Genomic DNA, 19788 nt, shown 5'->3' on the forward strand with positions numbered 1-19788 from the left:
GATCCACCTCCACTGCTGGGAAGTAGAAGGCCACCAGTCCCTTGTTTCGCTGGGGCACAGCACAGGGATTAAAATCACCCCAGTCCTGGGTCTCCCCTTTTCAAAGCAAGCCCTTCGCATGGGGGCTTTTGGTAATGGCTACGTGAACAATTTTTAAGTTAGATACTTGTTTTAACATAGCTGCACTAATGCACATTCCTCATTTATTTTTGTATATAATAATAATCATAATAATAATTTGAGAATAAAGTAATAAGAAGCTAGATTTTTCCTTACCTTTTTGGAAAGCAGGCAAAAGCTATACAGTAGGTGGAAGAGTGTACCAAGTAACAGATTTTTGAACACTCTTTCTTACTGGTGGTATGCAGTCTACAGGAAAAGTAAATACATTGGTATGTATAGTACGTCTGTTCACAATAAACTCTTCAAATTTTGCCCTGTCATGGAGGCCATGACATTAATCCAACTGAAGAGCTCAGATTAGAGCAGCGATAGTGGAAAGCTGAGAGGCGCCACTGTATTAAATTAACTCTGGGTTAGAAATAAATGAACCAGTTCACAGCAGGTCAGGTACCTCTGAACATGGGAGCAGCTGCTCAGAAAAGAGCGGGTCTGGTTGATTTTTTTTTTCCCTCTCCCCTGAACAAACTCTGGAACATTTTGGCTTTAGTTTAAGACTCCCCAGCCCTTCCTCACCCATGCAGTCACTCTCAGGTTCCTCGGCATCATCGACAACCATTTTAGTTTTTCCCTCAGAAAGATGTAATAGGCAACGTCATGTCAGCGATGTTAAGGATGAACAGGAATGAATACAAAACATACCAGGGCACAGCACGAGAGCATTTGCACAGCGGTGTCTGCATGCCTGTCCGAGACAGGAGATGCTTGTGTTCCGCATACAATATCCACAGCTTACTGATGGGAACCCACAGAGCCAGGGTCCACTCTCAGCGCATGGAGAAAAACGAGGATGGACACACGCTGCTCTCGCTGCCACTGCAATAGAGAGGAGCCGGCAGCCACAGGAAAGCGCTCTTTTGAAATGGAAACATGCAAACGATGCCTGGTCTGTCTGGGGACAACGGGCAGCGATTGCACTTCACTACTGAAAACTGAATCGACTGCCAAGTTAAGTTCTACTTAGTGCTAAATAAAGGAGAAAGAGAAAAAATCATCTGGAATATGTCTGCACAGGTATTGAGCCCTCAAAGCACCTGCTAACTTAAAAGTCCACAAACTTATAACCCTTCTGAAAATTAGACCCTTATAAGTTTTTAGACCTTAAAGTTTTCTGGCTAGTCCAGGTTGACACACCTTTCCTTTGCCACTTCTCAAAAAATCTCCTTGGGGAAAGCAGTCTCCTCCACGAGCTGCTCTTTCTTTCCAACAGTTGTCACTTCGATGCACTTGGTCTTTGCCACAGAGGTGCTGCATGCCTCCTGTTCAATACTGTACACTACTGGGCTACTCTGCAATACTCATCTTGATCTCAGAGCTTTATCAGTAGAGCAGAGAAACGCCAAAAATGAAAAAAAGGGTAGACTTGACCACAGCCATTCTCATAGACTGTCAGATTTTTCTCATGAGATTGGAAATGGGGACGCTGGAAGACCCTACCCCAATTCCTGCAAGAACCCATCTTCCCAGAAGAGCTCCCAGGAAGCACTGGGCAGTTCGGTTTCCTTCTCATGGCTGCTTCAAGAGGGAAATGCATGAAAGCAAATGCCCTTTCAGTAAGGTCTGCTCGTCCAGCCTACGAGAAGCACAACCTCCTCATTACCAAACAACCAAGATGCTGATTTCCCTGTCACTGTGTTTGGTAAAGCCATGAATTAAAACAAGTTGCTAAGGAAAAGGAGCAATTACATGTAAAACTCAGTATGTTAAGTATGGGTTGGAAGTTCAAATGTTTTTCTCATAGTCTGACACTCTGCTCTTGCAGCAGAAACACAAGCAGACAACCGAGCAGAAGCACTCACTATCTGTTCAACTTCAGACTTGATGAGAAGCCCCTTCTCAAATAGTGTGAAATTCAACCAAAGACACATGAGAGCAGAATGAACTTGTTACACAGATGAAAGCTGCTGTGCACCAAATTCTGCTCATCTGAATCTGATGCAAACATGTATTAGCAGGAAAAAGCTGTTGAATGAGTAAAACATGCACATACCAGATGGCAAACGGGAATGATTAAGAGAGTTTTCATAAGTAACGGAGTTTCAGATTGAAAAGCTTGGCCTTAATATGTCCCATTCGGCACGAAAGCCCTCCCAGGACATGGCTGGGGAGCTCAACTTGAGAAATTTCTTGCTTCCCATATATCCTAAGTAAAAAGCTGCAACGCAGTGAGTCTCTATTCCTCCTGATGGGTGGGATATAAGGTCACTGCATTCCTCCCACGTTAATGCAGTTTCTTCTTTTATACTCACACTAAAACCCCACTGCTTGAGCCCAGCTCTCCTAAGTGCTCTGCACATTTTTTCCGAGCTCAAATTCCTGCAGATCACCCCAGAGTTGTGTGCAGCGTTTCCACATGACGCTCAGCGCCGCTGCTGAGGACCACCTGCTCTTAGGAAGCCACTCAGGTAATTTATAGGCCTTCCAGTTTTACATGCACATCTTCAGTTCATTAGGCATTCTTTTAAAGTTTACTAAATCATGGAGGTTTTTTCCAAGGCTATTTTTCTGTAAAACCATCCACATTTTGCTTTTGGTTTTCACTCTGGCATATAAGTAGGACAGGCCATAAATTTGGGCTTAGTCACCAAATTCCCCAATGTTTGGAGGTACATGAATCCCATGCTGGTGGCTCAGTGTTAATCGGTTCTTAGGAGATATGAAGTATTTGTGTATTTTCAATAGAAATGGCAACTCCAGTCTCCAGTACCTGAGCAAGCCATGAACAGCAGCATCACTGGGAAATACAATAGAAAATCAAACTGGAAAACCCAACTGTACTTTTGCACTTAGGAGAAAACACTTGGTAGCTAAGCCAGATCTGCATCTAAGCTAGCTTTGCACAGTGCTGATGAGTCTCAGACTCATCCTTTAATCCCCTTCAGTTAATTTACCCTCAGCCTGATTAGTGAGTTCCAGAGGAGCCTGGCACAGAACTCACGACCAGGACTGCCCATCCCTGTGCTCCTCAGAGCAGCAGGGCATCACCACCTCCCCTCCGCCTCTGTAGGTAATTGTAAGCCAGTGGATCAAAACCAATTTAAAAGGAGAGATACCGAAAATACATTATTTTTGTTTTCTTTTGAAGATATTTGAGATTGAAAAAAAAATATGCCCATAGCATTGATGCGAACATCTGGGGCAACTTTTTATTCATATTTCCTATTTTCCAATTGCTAAAATTCTGAAAATTTCCCCATCCACTGTATAAAATAGATTTGAAGTTAAATTGCTCTGAAAACATCAAAACCTTATTTATTAATTGAGATCATATTCAAAATTTGACTGAAAATGTGGGAAGTTTTGCTTGCATGGCATTACTTTTTTTGAGCTCATTAATATGGTTTTCAATTTTTCCACCTGAAAAGGGAACTGTAAACATTTTTTTAAACAAAATATTCGAATTAAAAAAAAAAAAGAAACTCAATTCAGGTATTCAATGAATTACTTGTAGAGACATACATGCTGAATGTTGCCTGATAAGGGGGGTTGATTGACAACCTTTTGAACGCTATAGGAAAGCTCCCATTAACTGTAGTAGTAGCCCACACTGAGACTAAATGTACCCAAATACTTTAAGTACAGCAGTAGTTTACTTCATTTGATTTTCTAATAGTTTTTATTAACACACATATCCAGGGAATGAAATAGTAGTAGTAGGCGCAGCTGATAATACGAACAGATGGTACTATATATATAAATAATTAAAAGATTTAAAAGAAAATTTATTTTCCAAACCATAAAAAATTTAAAAGCCCAGTACTTGGAGAAAGACATATAAATTAATACTACTGCACATTTCCTGACTGGCTAGGTTGAACAAACAAATTTATATGCTTTAGAATCCTACACATAAGCAAATGAGTTCACAGAAAGCATTCTCCCTTCACGCACACTAATTTCGAATTTGTGAGGATTTTATTCCCAGTGGACTTTACCCCAGCTTTGAGTCAGCGTTAACAAAACCGGGACTGGGGACTGGATGCTTAAGGCAGAAACTGGTACATCTCGGCAAGCAGGGGGATTCTGTCCCTTACTTCTCCTGCCTCTTAAAAACAAATTCTAGTATATAGTCCTGGATGAAAAAATGTCGGTTTTTACCAGGAATATGACGGGTTAAATGAGCAATATTTCTTTTTAATAAACATATGCCCTTCCCAGAGAAAAATCTACTGTTCTCTGGCAGGGAGGAATATTCTCAGAAGTCTGAAAACAGCAACAAGATGCAGCACAGGAGAATGAGACCAGGAGGGGGAACCAGAGCAGGGAACCCCCAGGCTGCAGTTCCCACAGGGGTCTACCTGTTTCTACACTGAACATTTCAACATCAGAACTTCTATATTTTTCTTGTTGCTCAAGTCTTTGAGTGGAAATTTTTAGATTTTTATTTTTTCTGGAGGAGAAACCAATTCCAACCCATTTGACCAGAATTTAGTGAAATGCAGTTCAGCCACACACGCTCACCTGCCCTGTCCCAGCTCCCCTTCCTCGCCCTCCATCCCCAAAGGTCCTTTCTGACCTGGCCGTCTTGGGCAGCAGCGCTGCCCGAACACCTCGTGGAGCAGTCGGAGTTTGCGCACTGGAGGGTTCGACCTCCGGTGCAGCATCGCAGCGAGTAGATTTAGAGACCAGAGACAGCGGAAGGGGTTCCTCCACCGCGGCCAACGTTACCCAACAGAAATTTGACCTGGCAGAGGACTCTGCACCTCTCGCTCTTGCTGGGTAATACCCTAGCGCGGGAAATGTATTTATTTCCTCTTGCAGAGAGGGCTCTGTTCCGTATGACTGGAGGAGGCATAATACAGCCCTTAATTTACGAGAAGCATTTCCTTACTGTCTTATGTCAGAATCATAGTTCAGATAGTTCAGCTAGCTCGGTTTCCAAAGCCAAACTTGGTTTTTCCAGTTAGAATATATTTTGTATACCTGCATGATCAGACATCAGAGGAAAATACTCAAGGGGTGAACAAAGGGAGGAAAAGCGCTGTGTCAATAATTTGCTGGCTGTTCCCACTTTGCTTTGACAGCAGAGTTTCTGCTTTGAGGCAGTTAATAGACAGTTAACAGACAAGAAGTGGCAGGGATTTCAGCAGCAAATGGATGAACGGATCATGGGCAAGGAAAGGGCATTTCTCCACATTCAGATCTGTTTTTCATAAAAACTGCAGACATGTCTAAACCTTTCCAATATGCTACAAAGTTGTGCAGCTGTCTCCTTCCTCAACTCCTTCCAGATTCAAATGCAAATCAAATTTGATGGCCTCAGTATGTAATTTTGTGCTACAATATACCACGCTATGCACGTTAAGGAAACTGGAAGCATCTTTTCGATCTATTTTCCTTTTAAATCAGTGGCAAGATTTGCATTCACTTTTATAGGACCGGATAAAATCCTTAAATGGGAATCTTCAAGGATTGTGAGATTTTTGTACAGAAACTTTGCAAGAAACAAAATTATAACTCAGGTTAGCAGAGTTATCAATGCGTTTGGTCATTGTCCCTCCATTCATCCTGGAAACTCGACCTGCCAGGGTTAGGAAGGTTTGAGTTTGACACAGACTGAAGGGTCCGGTACTCAGGGATGCTGCGGATTTCTCACTCACAGAGGAGGGACAGGAGGAGTTACTCACAGCTACCAAACATTTTGTGAGGAGTTGCTGCCAATTGGTACAAATCAAAAAAGTGAGGAAGGAAATAGAGAATTTAAAAAAATACATAAATGTGAGACATCAACAATCTTTAACTGAGAAGACCAAATAATATGAAGACCCTAAAACTCAGATACTGGTCAACATCTCCAGAACCCCCAGCCAGCCAACGAACCACAGATCAGCAGTACTTACTGTTTGGGTCTACGTTCTCACACAGCTCCGTTTTGGCTTCGCCGTTGGGCCTGTCGCTGGGTTTGTGCGAGAGCCGTGACGACATGGTCGCTGCTGTGACCACAGCCTTGAAGCTGCGTTTCCGTTTCTGGACGTTTAGCTCCGGGTGGAAGATGATGATGTACACCTTCGGCATGTAAAGCATCCCCAGGGCCACTGAAGCACTTAAGTTCATGGATATTGTAAGTGTGGTAGTTTGTATGTAGAGCTAGGAGACACAACACATGAGACGCTATTACAAATAAGATGACTGGGAAGCAGGCTGTAGTACTTCAAACATTAAGGAACCATTTAAAAGCATTTTTTAATGAGTTTGCAACCAAAGATGTGTGAGCTGAGACTTTGCACTGCAAAGCACCGTGAGGTCCAACACGCATCAGCTACCTGTGGTATCAACAGCCCCTTCAGAGGCTCAATGCTAGAAACTTGCAGTGTCCTTAACAATACAATTTCTACTGCATGCTTATGGCATAGCTTCCGTTTGTTTATTTAAAGAATGAAGATCAGATGGATTGAAATCATGCTGGTATAAATTCAAATTTAAGTCTATTGTAAGTTATAGAAGAGGAACTATAATGATACAGGTTAGTAAAAAAATCTTTTCTAAAAAATTTGAGGAAGGTGGGATTTTTTTGTTTTTACTATACTTTAATTCTCTACAATTCATTGAAATAACTTTGCAGAGAATACACAATGATTTGTGTGCTCATGACATTCAGCTATGCTTATTATGGAAAAATAGTATATATGCAAGTCAAGGAACAGGTACTGCCATGAGATGAGTATCCAAAGAAACCACAAGGATTTAAAAACATACTCTGCAAATATAGAGGGGTGGAAAAGCCTTTTTTTTTTTTTTTTTTTTAATTATCTTTTCAGAGGATACGCTTAATAGATAAACTAGAACAATTCTTGCGACTTAAGAGGATCAGGCACAGTTAACAGTTAAAAAGCACAGAGACAGCACAGTACAGGTGTGAGGGAGCTGAAGAGGGAGCAAAGTCTCTGCGGATCCTCTTCAAAAATTAAATATATGGTAAATCCATATAGATGGGAAAATCATTACACATTGAGGGTGATTTCTTCAGAACACTGTTTCCTCTTCTCCTCCTATTCAGTGCTAATCAGTCTGAATGTCCGATGGAAAAACTCCATGAATAAATATAATGGCAGAGTAAAATGCTGACTTTGCCCAGGTATTTCCAAATCCCCATATTTAGAAAAATATGAATGTCTCCAGACTTGCTAGTTATATCTACATAACAGTTGCTATTATAGTGATTAAGATCACCACTGGAAGCAATAAAATGCCGTACAGAAAACATAAAAAACATGCTCTGTCTCCATACAGATGCACACAAGCAAAAACTAAAGTGCTTTCTCAGTCTCTATTTACTCATTATCAGAAGGAAATGACACTGATGCTGTCAGAAATTTTGCCAAAGTCACGACATTGGGACATAACCCCTCTCAACCTGTGAAAAGATACGCTGGGCCAAGCTACACCATTCGAGGCTGGGAGGGAGCCCAAGGGGCCACCTCATCTAAAACCCTACTCCAAGAAAAAGCCATTTACACCAGAACTACTTCTGAGAGATCACCCATGTCCTAAAACCATCCTCTGACGGAGGTTTCACAGCCTCCTAGCCAAACTCTTGCAGAGTGCTCAGGTCTCCGAGACATTTGGTCTGTACCTGAACAAAGCTGCTAATTGTCCTCTCCTAGAGGAATGAAGAGCAAGTGGCCACCACGCCCTCTGTTACCTTCTTATATATTTATGTCTTTCGGAGAACTTTTAAAGAGCAGTATGGTACCACGTTCCCCCTTGGTCTTTGACAGATAACGGGGCAATTTCTCCCAACTTCAGCCACTGGGAAGACCTCAGGTCCTTCTGTCTCCCCCTAACCTGGACACTGCCGTCGACCCGCTGCTTCACCGAGGTGCGATGCTCCAAACCGACGTGGTGCTCTACTGAAGCCTCCTTGCTGGAGGATTATTTTCTGAATTTGTCTTACAGCACTGCTGTGAAACACAATGTTCATTTTTCTCAGTCAGGTAATGTTGTTGCCCGCTGCTCTTCACTGCAGAGTTACCACCTGGCTGGTTATTCCTCACCTTATGTACATAAGCACTATGTCTATCTGTCTTACAAGAACATTTAAAAGAGAAGACAGTTCGCAGTGCATTTGCTTCCTTGGAGCTGATCCTCCTTTCAGTTATGTTCACATAAATCAGCTGTAACTCAGTCAGGGGCAAGTGCATTGCATTGATATAAATAACACAGACTTAAATATTTATTAATTAAACCAAATAGGTCTTTGAAAATTGGAAATGAAATGTATAAAATACAACATTTAAGGGCTGAGGAATAAACAGGAAGATACCCTCCTTATCTTCAAAGTGTTTGTAACTTACCACCAGCTTTTATCCTTGCTAAGTAAGGTAATTATTACTGCTATTTTATAAAGCGCTCCTGCAATTGCTATAGGAGCTGCAGGTACCAACACCTCTAAAGGCCAGGAAGATGCTGCGGAGAGCATCTTGGCAAATTATGTTACACCTAGGGACTGTCTGGTTCTCACCTCTGTATTCAGACCACACCTCTCTCTGCTAGTACTTGGGAAGAAAGCTTGCTTAAATAACGTCTGCAGTCCTTCTGGTTTAATCTGAAAAGGATGCGGTGCTGTAACACGTATTTAATAAGAATTACCTCTGTTCCTATGTAGAAGATATGTAACTGAACCTGACAGGCACTGAATACCTATTAAGCAGTATTACCGAACGAGATCTACATTTCTACAAGGTTAGAAAAGATCTGTATCAGTGAAGAGCTCTGTCACAAATACAGAAGATGTATCGGTACTTCAAAGCAGTGTTTTGTTCAGCAGTTATCTCAAATGACTTGAACTCGCAGAAAGTCTGTTCAAGTAGCCATATGGTGAAAAATGCACGATAATGTTTTGCAACTAACTCTTGATTCACTTTCCTAGAGAACATAAAAACTTTTATACTGAAAGCAGGAATTTGGACCACAAGGCAAAAAAATAAAAAAAAAAAAAGGAAAAAAAAGCTAATGGCACAGCACTGCCAGCATGACACACAAAATTAGTTGTTTATGTTCCACAGACAGAAATAGCATATTTATGTTTGGTTACAGATTTTCTCCACCCAAATCCTACTTCTTCTTTGGCATGGAAAACAACAGCTCCCCATAGGAATTTTGATGAACTTGTCAGTTAAGCAAAAGAACTTTATGTCACCACACTCATAGACACATATGTCATAGACAGCAACATGTGTGACAGCAACTAAAAATCCTAGAAAAGCAGAAGAAAAGATGCATTTTGAGCAAGAGCTGCTTTTAAAAGCACTATGTTTTCAAATGGATCCTCAGTGGGAGAAGTATTTGTTACCTGAATTTTGGAACATCTGACTAGTTTGATATGTGACACTAACATTCCTTTTCAGAAAGAGAAGATAAGGCGAAGCGAAGATTGTACACACCAGGAGATGGAGGGGACCCCCTTTGCACAGCTCCTTTGGAAGAGGACGCACAACCCGCGCTGAGGCCACCTCCTCCTGCGCAGGAGCCGGATAACTGCATCTGATGAGCTTGTGGTTTTGCAGGCATGATCAGCTACCGGCCAAAAATCTACCACCGGAGCCATGTGCTGTCCTCTGAGCCGCTGCTCCGGACACGGGTGTTTCGGGTGGGTGGGCACAGCTTTCCTGAGACGTTGCGGGAGACGATAGCTCCCAAGGGCAGATTTCTGCACCAGTGCTCAAGCACCTCCACAGCCACACGCCAGGCCAGCAGTCCCCTACGTGGTTTTCCATGGGCTGCACCAGTGGGGATCTGGCCTGACTTGGAGGTGACTTGCCCTGGGGATGGTTTGACCCAACGTCTTCCCCTTAATCCAGGGCTGCTGCGATTGCAAAAGTTGCAACCAGCAGAGTGCCAGTAACATTTTTATCTAGGTGCACACAGGTATTAATTTTTATTTCTTCTTGCTATTAAGGGGTTGAAGGTTAAACCATTATTTAGTCAACGGGGTCTTTTGCAGCACCACACCAGCCAAGTTTCCTACCTTGCAAATGCCGATGGGAGATAAAAGGAAAGGGAGAAAAGAGCTTTTGTAGAACAAGGCAGGATGAGTGACACACAATGCTTCTCATGACAAATAGGAGCTTTATAAAGATAAGGGAAACTAATAGATATGCTTATTATGCAGAGCCTTAGTTTTATGTATTTTATCTCCGCTTTGTGGTTTTACCAGTCAAACATAAAAATGCAGTTTACATGAAACTATTTCATTTCTTATTTCAGTTCTTCTGATAAACTCTCTGAAAGCATTTTAGATGAATGCAAATGGGTGACTTAAAATACAAAGGATAAGATTTAACTGACAATGGGAGTCTAATAATTCATGCATGCCTTTTACAGCTGGCTGGTGAAACCTGGTAGTTTCCAAACCTGAGCTCAAATTAACAAATTAAGATGCAGATTTAGTGAGAGATGCTCGAACTTGACATGAATGAGAACTAGGATTGAGCTAAGTATTGTCAGTGGAAATCAAAGCTTTCTAAAAACAATGTCGTGTTGGTCTCTGCAAGCCCACTTCCATGGAGGGTTTGAAGCCACATTTGCTACGACATAAGGCCAAAGTAATTCTGGAGGGTCATCCTCACTCACACCTCTCTCTTTCTCTCTCTCAAGCAGACTCTGAATTTTGACAAATTTTAATGTTAAACTTAAACACACTGCCGTTACAAATGCCTCAGAATTTGAAGCAGTGCATTGGAGCAAACTCAACCCTAAGGATATCATTCACATGCAAAGGCACCTAGATTTTATCATTTATTTTACATAAAGGATTTCCATTTGAATTTTAGATTTCTATGTTTTCCAGATTCTTGCTTTATTCATGCAAAGGATGAAAATTACCTTCAAAACCTTGAGAGAAAATTAGACTGGTCTTGAATACACACATCTAATAACCAGCAATTTTAATAGAGCAAATTATATCAATGGACAATTTTGCATGAGCTAGGATTACTCTCAGAAGTAAAGCACTGCAGGATCAGGTCTGTCCGTCTTCGTTAGCCCTGTGGATAGATTTCCAACTGCTGGGCCATAATAACTGAAATTATAGCTACAGATCTTAGAGAAGTCTCTTTAGGAGTCAGAAATACTTTTTGTAGGCTAATGCTTTGCATTCATAGTCTAATCAGGAGCAACTGCTCCTTTTATCTAATTCAGCTTCCTAATTATGCAGTGAATTGTGTTATTTTGTAATATGGAAATAAAGTGGTAACTTGAGATATTTTTGGACTTGTGTTATCACAAACCAATTTATCTCACTTTTATATGGGAATTAAAACAAATGTTCTTACATATGAAGTAGACAGTTTATAAATCTCCCAGAAGACTTCCAGGTCATCTGAAGATTTCATCTCATTCTCTACATTATGTTGTGCAAATATAAGAATGAGAAACATTTTTTAATAAAAATTAAAATTAGCTCCCACTGCATTATATGTTTGCAAAAATATGGAAAGTAAAAAGACTTGAATATAAATGTGTTCTCAGACATTTTAGTGTCTAATGCCCCTACCCACCGAAGTTACTGCGTCATTTTAAAGGGAAATAAAAAAAGGAAAAGATCTGTTTTCCAGTGAAACCTGTCCTTCTTGTACTTTGACTTTAAATCGGCTCCGCTTAGGAAGAACCACTGCCCTTCTCCCTCCGGCAAAGGTGTTGGCCATTTGTTACCCAGACCGCTGCAAGGGGCTACATCGCGTTTCTCATGGAGCAACACCAGCTGTGATTGCGGTGACCCACGGCCAGGACCCAGGGCAGATGTCGCTGCACAAAAATCTCCAGTCACAAAGCACCCCTAAAACTACGCTAACTCAAGAGAGACTGAAGAGCCAGCAGCTGCCTGCACCCTTTCCGGGACCCTTTCCGCCCCTCCGACCGAGGCGCTGGGTGGCAGGGAGGGCAGGCTGCCGCCACAGCCCTGCAGGGGCTACACGGGGGGGGTGAGGGTCCCCCAGTGCGACCCCCTCCTTTTGGCGGCACCATACCCTCAACTGGAAAAAAAACCCCAGCTGCAAAAGCAAACGCCATTCTCATTTCCTTAGACAGCTTGATTTATGGAAGTTTCAGGCAACGGCAACTTTACCCAGGCAACCATGTCTTTCCACAGGGATTGTACACTTCTGTTGTCTGAGAAATATAAAATATTACGTGTGAAGCAGTCCTGTCAGCTCTCTTTACTGACCTGGCTCAATAATCCTCTTTTCATGCCCCACTGAGGCTTTCCAGCAGCCCATGCACATCCTCCGTTCCCGCTGCCGGCTCCCGCGGATACGGACACACACCCGCCTTCTTCACTTGGATGATACCAGTTCAACTGCGGATAATACCACACCGCCCTGAAGCTTATCTACTGACGACTTCCAGGACCCCTGCCTCCATCCCCATCCTTTTAAGCATCATAATCTGCTCAAGCTGTCATGTAGCAGTGCCCTTCGGAGAATAGAGCAGTTTGAAAAAAAAACAAAACTCCCTTCCTAGATTAGGAGGTTTTAGAGCGCTTAGGGAAAGCGGTTTCCCTTTCTCTTAAGCTAACATTATTTTGGGGAAAAAAAAAATCACAAAAAAACCCTGTGGACACTAGGATCGAGCATTTTGGACAAAAGGGGCAAACATCTGGCAAACGATCCAGAAGACAGGGATTTCCAGTTGCAGGAGGTCACTTAATAGAGGAGAGGCAGCGACTACACCACTTATCCACTGTTCTAACCTACTGCTCCTAATGGTATTAATATAATCCACACTATATCAGTAGTTTATCATACTTTCATAGCATTTGAATATTTTATAGGCAAAAAATACATGTGTATGCCAACACACAGACTCTATACTTAACAACAAACACTAAAGGTCGCAATGTCAAGCAGTCAAGTGCCGCGACGTCAAACCAGGGTCCCCTGCGCTACTTTAATTTGGTCTCCTGGTACATGGGCAAGACGACACAGTCATCAACTACATGGCTACACATGCTTGTTCCTCGGGACTCTCTTTATGCAAGGGTACGAATGGATGATTATTTAATACGCTCTTTTCTCCTCACTTTTCAAGCTGTTAATTCCATTGCTCAAGAAGTGTACCCTTTGATCCCTTTGTGAAGATATAATGCCTATTTTCTTTGTAAGATTTTTACCAAATTTTGCCTATTTGTGCTGTTGTACTGTTTGGTGTGTTCTTTTCACAGCATGTGGAAGACAACCGCGTTCCCCTGCAGAGGTGAGCATCAATGGTGCTTCAGAAACACAAGTCGACAGCAACGTGAGACAGGCAACGGTATGTAAATCGTGATGCTCACTAAGTTTTACAAATGACAACGGATGCTACCCAAGGGATGTTTGATAAACAAATCATAGTAGTTATGCTGATTGCAGTTATTACTGTACAAAATAGCAAGGCACGCAAATAGCCTTTGTGAAATGTCTATGGGAATGTCACAGAATCAATCATACCATTTAATTATAAATTCTGTGCTTAGTAATTATACGAAAGGTGACACTGAAGGAAATGATGGGATTTTAGTTTCAGAAAATTTCCCGTTAATGATTGGTTGTTTTGCAGGCTGACAGCACTGGGGCGGCTCATCACACACGCACAGCCGCACTCGCCGCTCACCAACACCCCGTCCGACCTGCTCCCGGCCAGGGCCAGGCTCAGCGGACGGGCTGCGCGTCCCTGGCACGCGGGGGTGCTCGTGGCACGTGGGACACGTAGGCTTTGGGGCATGCGTGCAGCCCCATGGCATTTTCTTTTTTTTTTTTCCAGACTGATTTTCAAGCTAAAACCCATGCTTGTTCTATAGCTCAACAAGGAGCTTTGTGTGCCTGACAGGAGTCATTTTACTGGCTGGTTGCAGCAGACCTGAGGTTGGATGGCTTTCATCAGTGAAATAGTTGGTCTATTAAGTTAGCATCCTTTGGAAGTTCTCACAATATTACATCTGGTAGATCAGAAAAAAATGCAGGTTAACTTTGTGGATATCTTTCAGTGTAATGGAAAAACAAAAATAGTTCCACAGGAACAGCAAGTACCCACAGAGCAACATCACAGTTCCCTCAGAGATATGAAAGTAAAGAAGATTAAAGTTCGGAAAGTAGCTCCCCAAATTACTTTTCTGTTACACCCAGTAACAACAATCACGTCTCACTCTTTTAAGAGGTCATCAGCTATCTGCTGGCCCTCACTAAGCAAGAGCTGAAATCCAGCGACAGGAGCAATGAACATTTACCCTGAGGTGGCAGCTCTGCAGTAACGAGAGGGGCTGCAGCCGAACCCGACGCCCCGGCCAGGCACCCTACCACCACCCAGTACACCAGACACGGGACGGTGGAGAATTTGGTAAGCCCGGAAGAAAACCTTCTCACACAGGCAGGGAGAAACATTTTGCCTTTAAATTGATTTTTTTGTCAGGGCAGTTTAAGTCAACTCTTTCTTCCAACAGGTTCATATGCCTTTGAAGGCTTTTTTTTCTTTGCTGATAATAAAATGACTAAATATCACAGACTCTTCTGTGTTTTTAAATGTGATGTCTGTGTTTATCCTTACTAAACAGAAATTTAGAGTTCCAAATAAACTACAGAAGTAATAACTAGTAGATCACCACAAAAACATTGTGTGCCTGGGTGAGTTTCTTTCATGCATTTAACTGGAGACAATTATTATTCCCACTAAGAGAAAAAGGCGGGAGCTGAGAAAAGATTAAGATTTGAAGAATCACCACTGTTGAAGCAGAAAAAAAAAGGTCATTAACCTCTTCAGGAAACTAGCCAAGCCTTGCATGTGATATACAATGCCACATCGACTCATCAGCTAAGCTTCCACAATTCCATCTCCAAAGGTGACCAAAAGCAAAATAGCCGTTGGCAGGAAATATTACATTTAATGACAATATTCAGTTGTCCCGGACAAGCAAACACACAAGGGACTCAGTCCGAGAATTAATTCTGTAAATGTTGGCTTCGAGGACTAGAAATAACCATTCACTATTGCCCAGTTCTGCTCTAGTCCTGGGAGGGATTGAAATTCAGTGTCTGTCTGTCTGCTGCCATGGGAGCAGTAAATGCAACACATGGCCTGGCGTTTGGGCTGGGCACTGGGAGCAGACCGAAGCCGTCACTGCCCAGCTCTGCCTGGGGGCACAACGCAAAGCACGTGTTGCTTTGCACAACTTAGAGCCTCAGACACCCTTCCAACCCGTGGCAAAACACGCACTCAACGATGCAATGCAACCTACTTTACTGATACGGTCTTCTCTCTGACATGCACCAGCTTCATAAAATACCAGCGGAAAGGCAAAGAAGAGCTTTCTACTTTACCCAGGGAGCCCTTAGAAACCATCCCAACGGAGCAGGACCCCCCTGAAAGGCAGCAGTCCTGCATGGCACATTGCTTCAACACCTCGCACAGAGACTTGCTCAGGTGCCTTCCTGAAGCACCTGCGTAGCCATGATGCTCCGCGGCAGCAATGGGTTGAAGCTGCATGGTCAGCATTTACACCAACAAAATGAGAATGCCTCAAATAGAAGCATCTAAAAGACCAACTTGCTGAGGGCAAAATCAAAGTCAAATCAAGGAGCTGGATGCTCCTGGAGGTGTCACCATTGTAGCTCCAAGCCCACCTCGCCTCAGGACCCACATCAAGTTGCTACGAACAGCATTTCCGAACAGAAGTGTAAACCCCTCACAGTTACCTGAATTACCCAGTTGTGAAGCGTCGGTGTTCACGTCCAGCACTCTGCACGCCCGTGCCCCCAGCACCTTGGCCCTGTGCACCCCACTGCCTCCCCTCGCCCGTCCCCACCTCTGCCCCCCTCCAGCACGTGCTGTGGCGGAGGAGGGACGGCTCCGGCCCCAGCTCGCGGCGGCCAGGACGGCCACTTCTCGGACGTGCTCATGGAGCACCACCACGGCTCGCAGGATGCCACACGCTGCGAACAGCAACGGCGACCTGCGGAGGAACCACGGCTGCTTTAGAAACGGGGGCCCAAAGAAGCCGCTGACAGTTAGCAAACGCTAAAGAAAGCTTTGATGTTGGATCTGATCTTTCTGGCTGCCTGACGACAGCCTGTGATGTTCTGAGAAGTTGCTCTAAGTCACGTCACAAAGTACAGAGGTTTGGGAGAAGAACATGCCCAGAGCTGTGACATTCCCCTTGCCACAAGCATGCCAGGCGGGATCTCGTTCCCTCCTTACGATACGGCAAAAGGTGAGGGACACCCATGCACAGGTATCAGGCTGGGGGCAAGAGCGAGAGTGTGATAATGCTGATAAACCCTGAGACGTGCTTACAGACGCCGTCACGGTCGCTGCTCCTGGTGGTTACTCGCTTGGCAATGACAACATTATACAGCAGTTATGCAGGTAATGGGTGTGATGAATTATGTCTCAGTATGTTTCTAGCAGCAGGAGGCTTAGCATACCAAAGGGAACTGGGGGTCATATTCTAAAAGATTACCACCTGCAGAGGCCAAATGCAAAGGCAGACAGTACAGCAGTAAACAGGTCTAAAAGGACTAATTTCCAATTCCCTCTGCCTGCACTATAAAACTGTTCCTTCTAATGTCACACTGCCAAAGCCAACTTAAATTTTCATGACCTAAGAGCACCCGACACATCTAGTTTTTCAGCTTGGATTTCACAGGCAAACGTGCAGAGTGAAGATGAAGTAAATTATGTATTTTAAATATATTTTAGCTATTCGAGCTAAATATTTTATACAGCTTGTTCCCTTATAATAGGAACTTCCTTATGCAAGAAATTTGCATACATAAAAAATATTTATGGATTATATCCATAACTTGTATGATAATTCAAAATACCAAATGTTAAAGCACTTGCTCTGAGGGTTATGATGCAGATGCAAGAGGAGGAATTTTGTATCCCCAGCCTTTGAGAGAAACTCTAGCAGCTTATCTAGAAGGAAATTAAATTATTCAGATAATTGGACAGAGCAGCGATGGAAAAGCATGTTGCTGCTTTCAAAGGGCATCAAATGGCTAAAAGAGAAATGGAAGCAGTATCAGAGTTGATCCCGCAAGTCAAACGATTTATACAGACTATATTCAGCAGAGATTCCACATCTGCTGGAAAAATGAGCTGTCATTACTTTCTGTATCAGTTACGGAGACAATAAAGATGCCCACAAACTACTTAGAATCATTTGGGAGTTGCTGAGCCAAGAAAAGAACAGTGATGGTCCTGGCTTAAGTCAACAACAGATTAAAGTTGTTTCGAATTGGTGACTCCCTGGAACTGACTTTATGAGGATTTCTGAATTTTGTTGTCTCTTTGAAGTAGAAATTTGGCACAGAAGGATGTGCCAGCAAAACAATCTTGCAACGTTTGAAGCGAGGTCCACCACTAAAATAAGATGAAGTTCTGCTTCCTTTTGGATTCCTCTGCTCCTGCGTTTTGCTTCTGGACATACAGCACACGCCGCCGTACCCGGCATGGTGACGAGAAATGTGTGTCCTGCCGCAGACCCGAGGGCGGTGGGTGGGCAGCCAGAGACGTGGGCAAGGCTGCGACCCCCGTTCAGGTTCCAGCGAGGGTGGGCCCTCCCGGTCCCGTACCTGTTAACACAGGGAACGGCGATGGAGAGCCGGGAAACAGCTCCCCGTACCTCTCCTTTCACTTTTCTTCTATACTAATTACATGTCCATAAGCTGATGGAAGGATTTGTGAAACGGCTGAAGTTTTCCCACAGGGACCTCAGCTGTGATGTGCTGTTACCCGGTGCAGACGTCTGTCCGCGAGAGGAGCGTCCCGAGACCCACCAAACCGTTTCGCTTGGGTCACTGAAGGGCCTTCAGGTGATAAGAAATTTCAGTCACAGCTGAGTTTGGCTGTATTTCAAGCACAGGCAGAAGCGAATAGCTCAAGAAATCCCATTATCAATCCTCAGAACTGCCTAATATCTCTTGCCTGACACTCGTGTTTGTTATAATAACTATAAAATAAGTTACACATCAGTAAAAGAGACAAACACATAGTGCAAGAGAAGTAATGTACATCCCCAACTTCTATGATTAAAATAATGGTGTTTCCCTCTCTCACTGGCTGAGCACTTAGCTTTTTTGAGCTAGAAATAATTCATCTGTCATTTTTTCCAAAGATTGCATCATCAGAGAAAGCCTCCATTTCATTCTTCACCTTCACCGCTGCACTGCTAAATTGACTGACATACCATCTTGGCATTTTAGGGTATTCAGTGCCAGACTTCAGATACTGTTATAAATCATATTTCTCCACACTTATTGCATTTTATTCATTTTATACATGACCAGAGATTAGAGTTCAAATGAAATAGATTTTGCTATCCTTCTTATATTCCAAACGTCACTAGTCTAGAAATCTTTAATTTTACTCACTTCAACTACTGAATAATTCAATGTAAAAGGAGAAAAAAAGCCCCTGCAATACTCAGTTTGAGATTTTGAGCAAAATAAAGCGAGGATCCTCTGACTGCCGCGGCTGCGTCTCTATAGCCTGACGTGCATGCACCGCAGGGCACTGGGTACCGTCTCAGCCGCACGGCTATCTCACAGTGAGCATGGCAAAGCTATCTCACAAATTTTCTTAAGTTATTAACGTATTCTAGAATAGAAAATAAACTTAGGTCAAACCATTTCAAGACAATTCCTTTTATGTTAGATGGAGGAATAAGCAAGAGTGAATATCCAGTGAAAGCTATTGATTACAAAAAGACAAACAAACTGCAAGCTAATGTGTGTAGAAGTAAACATATAGATGGGCAAGTAGATGGGGAACTAAAAATATTATGGCCCTCGTAAACAGTCACGCATAATAAAACAAATTTAAAGAAACTTTCACTCAGAGAAGCCGCCTAGCTTTCTAAAATTTTACTTTGCAGTCATTCAGGATACATGGTGCTAATTAATAGTTCAAGAAAAAGAAAAAAAGGTGTTCTTTTTTTAAAAAACAGTTTTAGATGCTTAATCTTATGCTGACAGCATGTTCAGGTAAACCTCTCTGATCACCAGTCTAAGAAATTAAATGTTCTTAGAAGAGGTCTCTGTCAGACCAAAAGAGGTGCTGGCGTTTATTAATCGTGACAGGAAAACCTGAAGCAACGTTTAGGTTTATGTGTCTTCCCACACTGAAGACGCCTTTCCCTGGTGTAAAAAACCCAAAGTTTGGAGAAAATGAAGAGAAAGCATCTAAGCACGGCCACAGTGGAGACTGTCCTGCACTGCCAGTGAAGATCTGTCTAACGTCCATCACTATCGCTCGAACACTTAAACACGCAGAGAAAATCTCTTAAGAAAATTGTACCACAAATGGGCGCTTGCGTATCACATGGTGTACTAAGTGCAAAGACTTTCGACAAACAGAAATACAGATGTGCAAAGCATCAGTTGCCTGAGGCTATGCAACGTCCTGCTGAAAGAGTGCATCAGACCGAGAGCTGAAGCCCAGAGCATCATTTTGTGATGACAGCATGGCCCACGAACTACAGCTTTCATGTATGGCTGGATTCACAGGGGAACACAAAATGACTGAAACGAGAAATTGCCTGAAATAACCACTGAAGCATGCTAATAACACATGCTAATTTCTCAAATTCTAAAAATTTAAGCTGCAGAATAATAATTTGCAAGTAAATCTCATTTTCAT

At 42.9% G+C, this 19788-nt stretch overlaps 1 protein-coding gene across 1 annotated transcript in view; it reads right to left on the reverse strand.

Moving 5' to 3' along the window:
- Positions 1-276: 276 nt before the first annotated feature.
- Positions 277-19788, reverse strand: part of GRM7 (glutamate metabotropic receptor 7) — a 283321-nt gene continuing 263809 nt past the window's right edge. Inside the window, exons 9-10 of the mRNA XM_075158579.1 lie at positions 6021-6267; positions 277-369 (exon numbers count right to left, since the gene is read on the reverse strand). Coding sequence (XP_075014680.1) covers positions 299-369; positions 6021-6267 — 318 coding nt within the window. The 3' untranslated portion in view covers positions 277-298. The remainder of the gene's footprint in view (positions 370-6020; positions 6268-19788) is intronic.

This window comes from Calonectris borealis, chromosome 10 (genome assembly GCF_964195595.1).
Source record: "Calonectris borealis chromosome 10, bCalBor7.hap1.2, whole genome shotgun sequence".
Classification (NCBI taxonomy): Eukaryota; Metazoa; Chordata; class Aves; order Procellariiformes; family Procellariidae; genus Calonectris; species Calonectris borealis.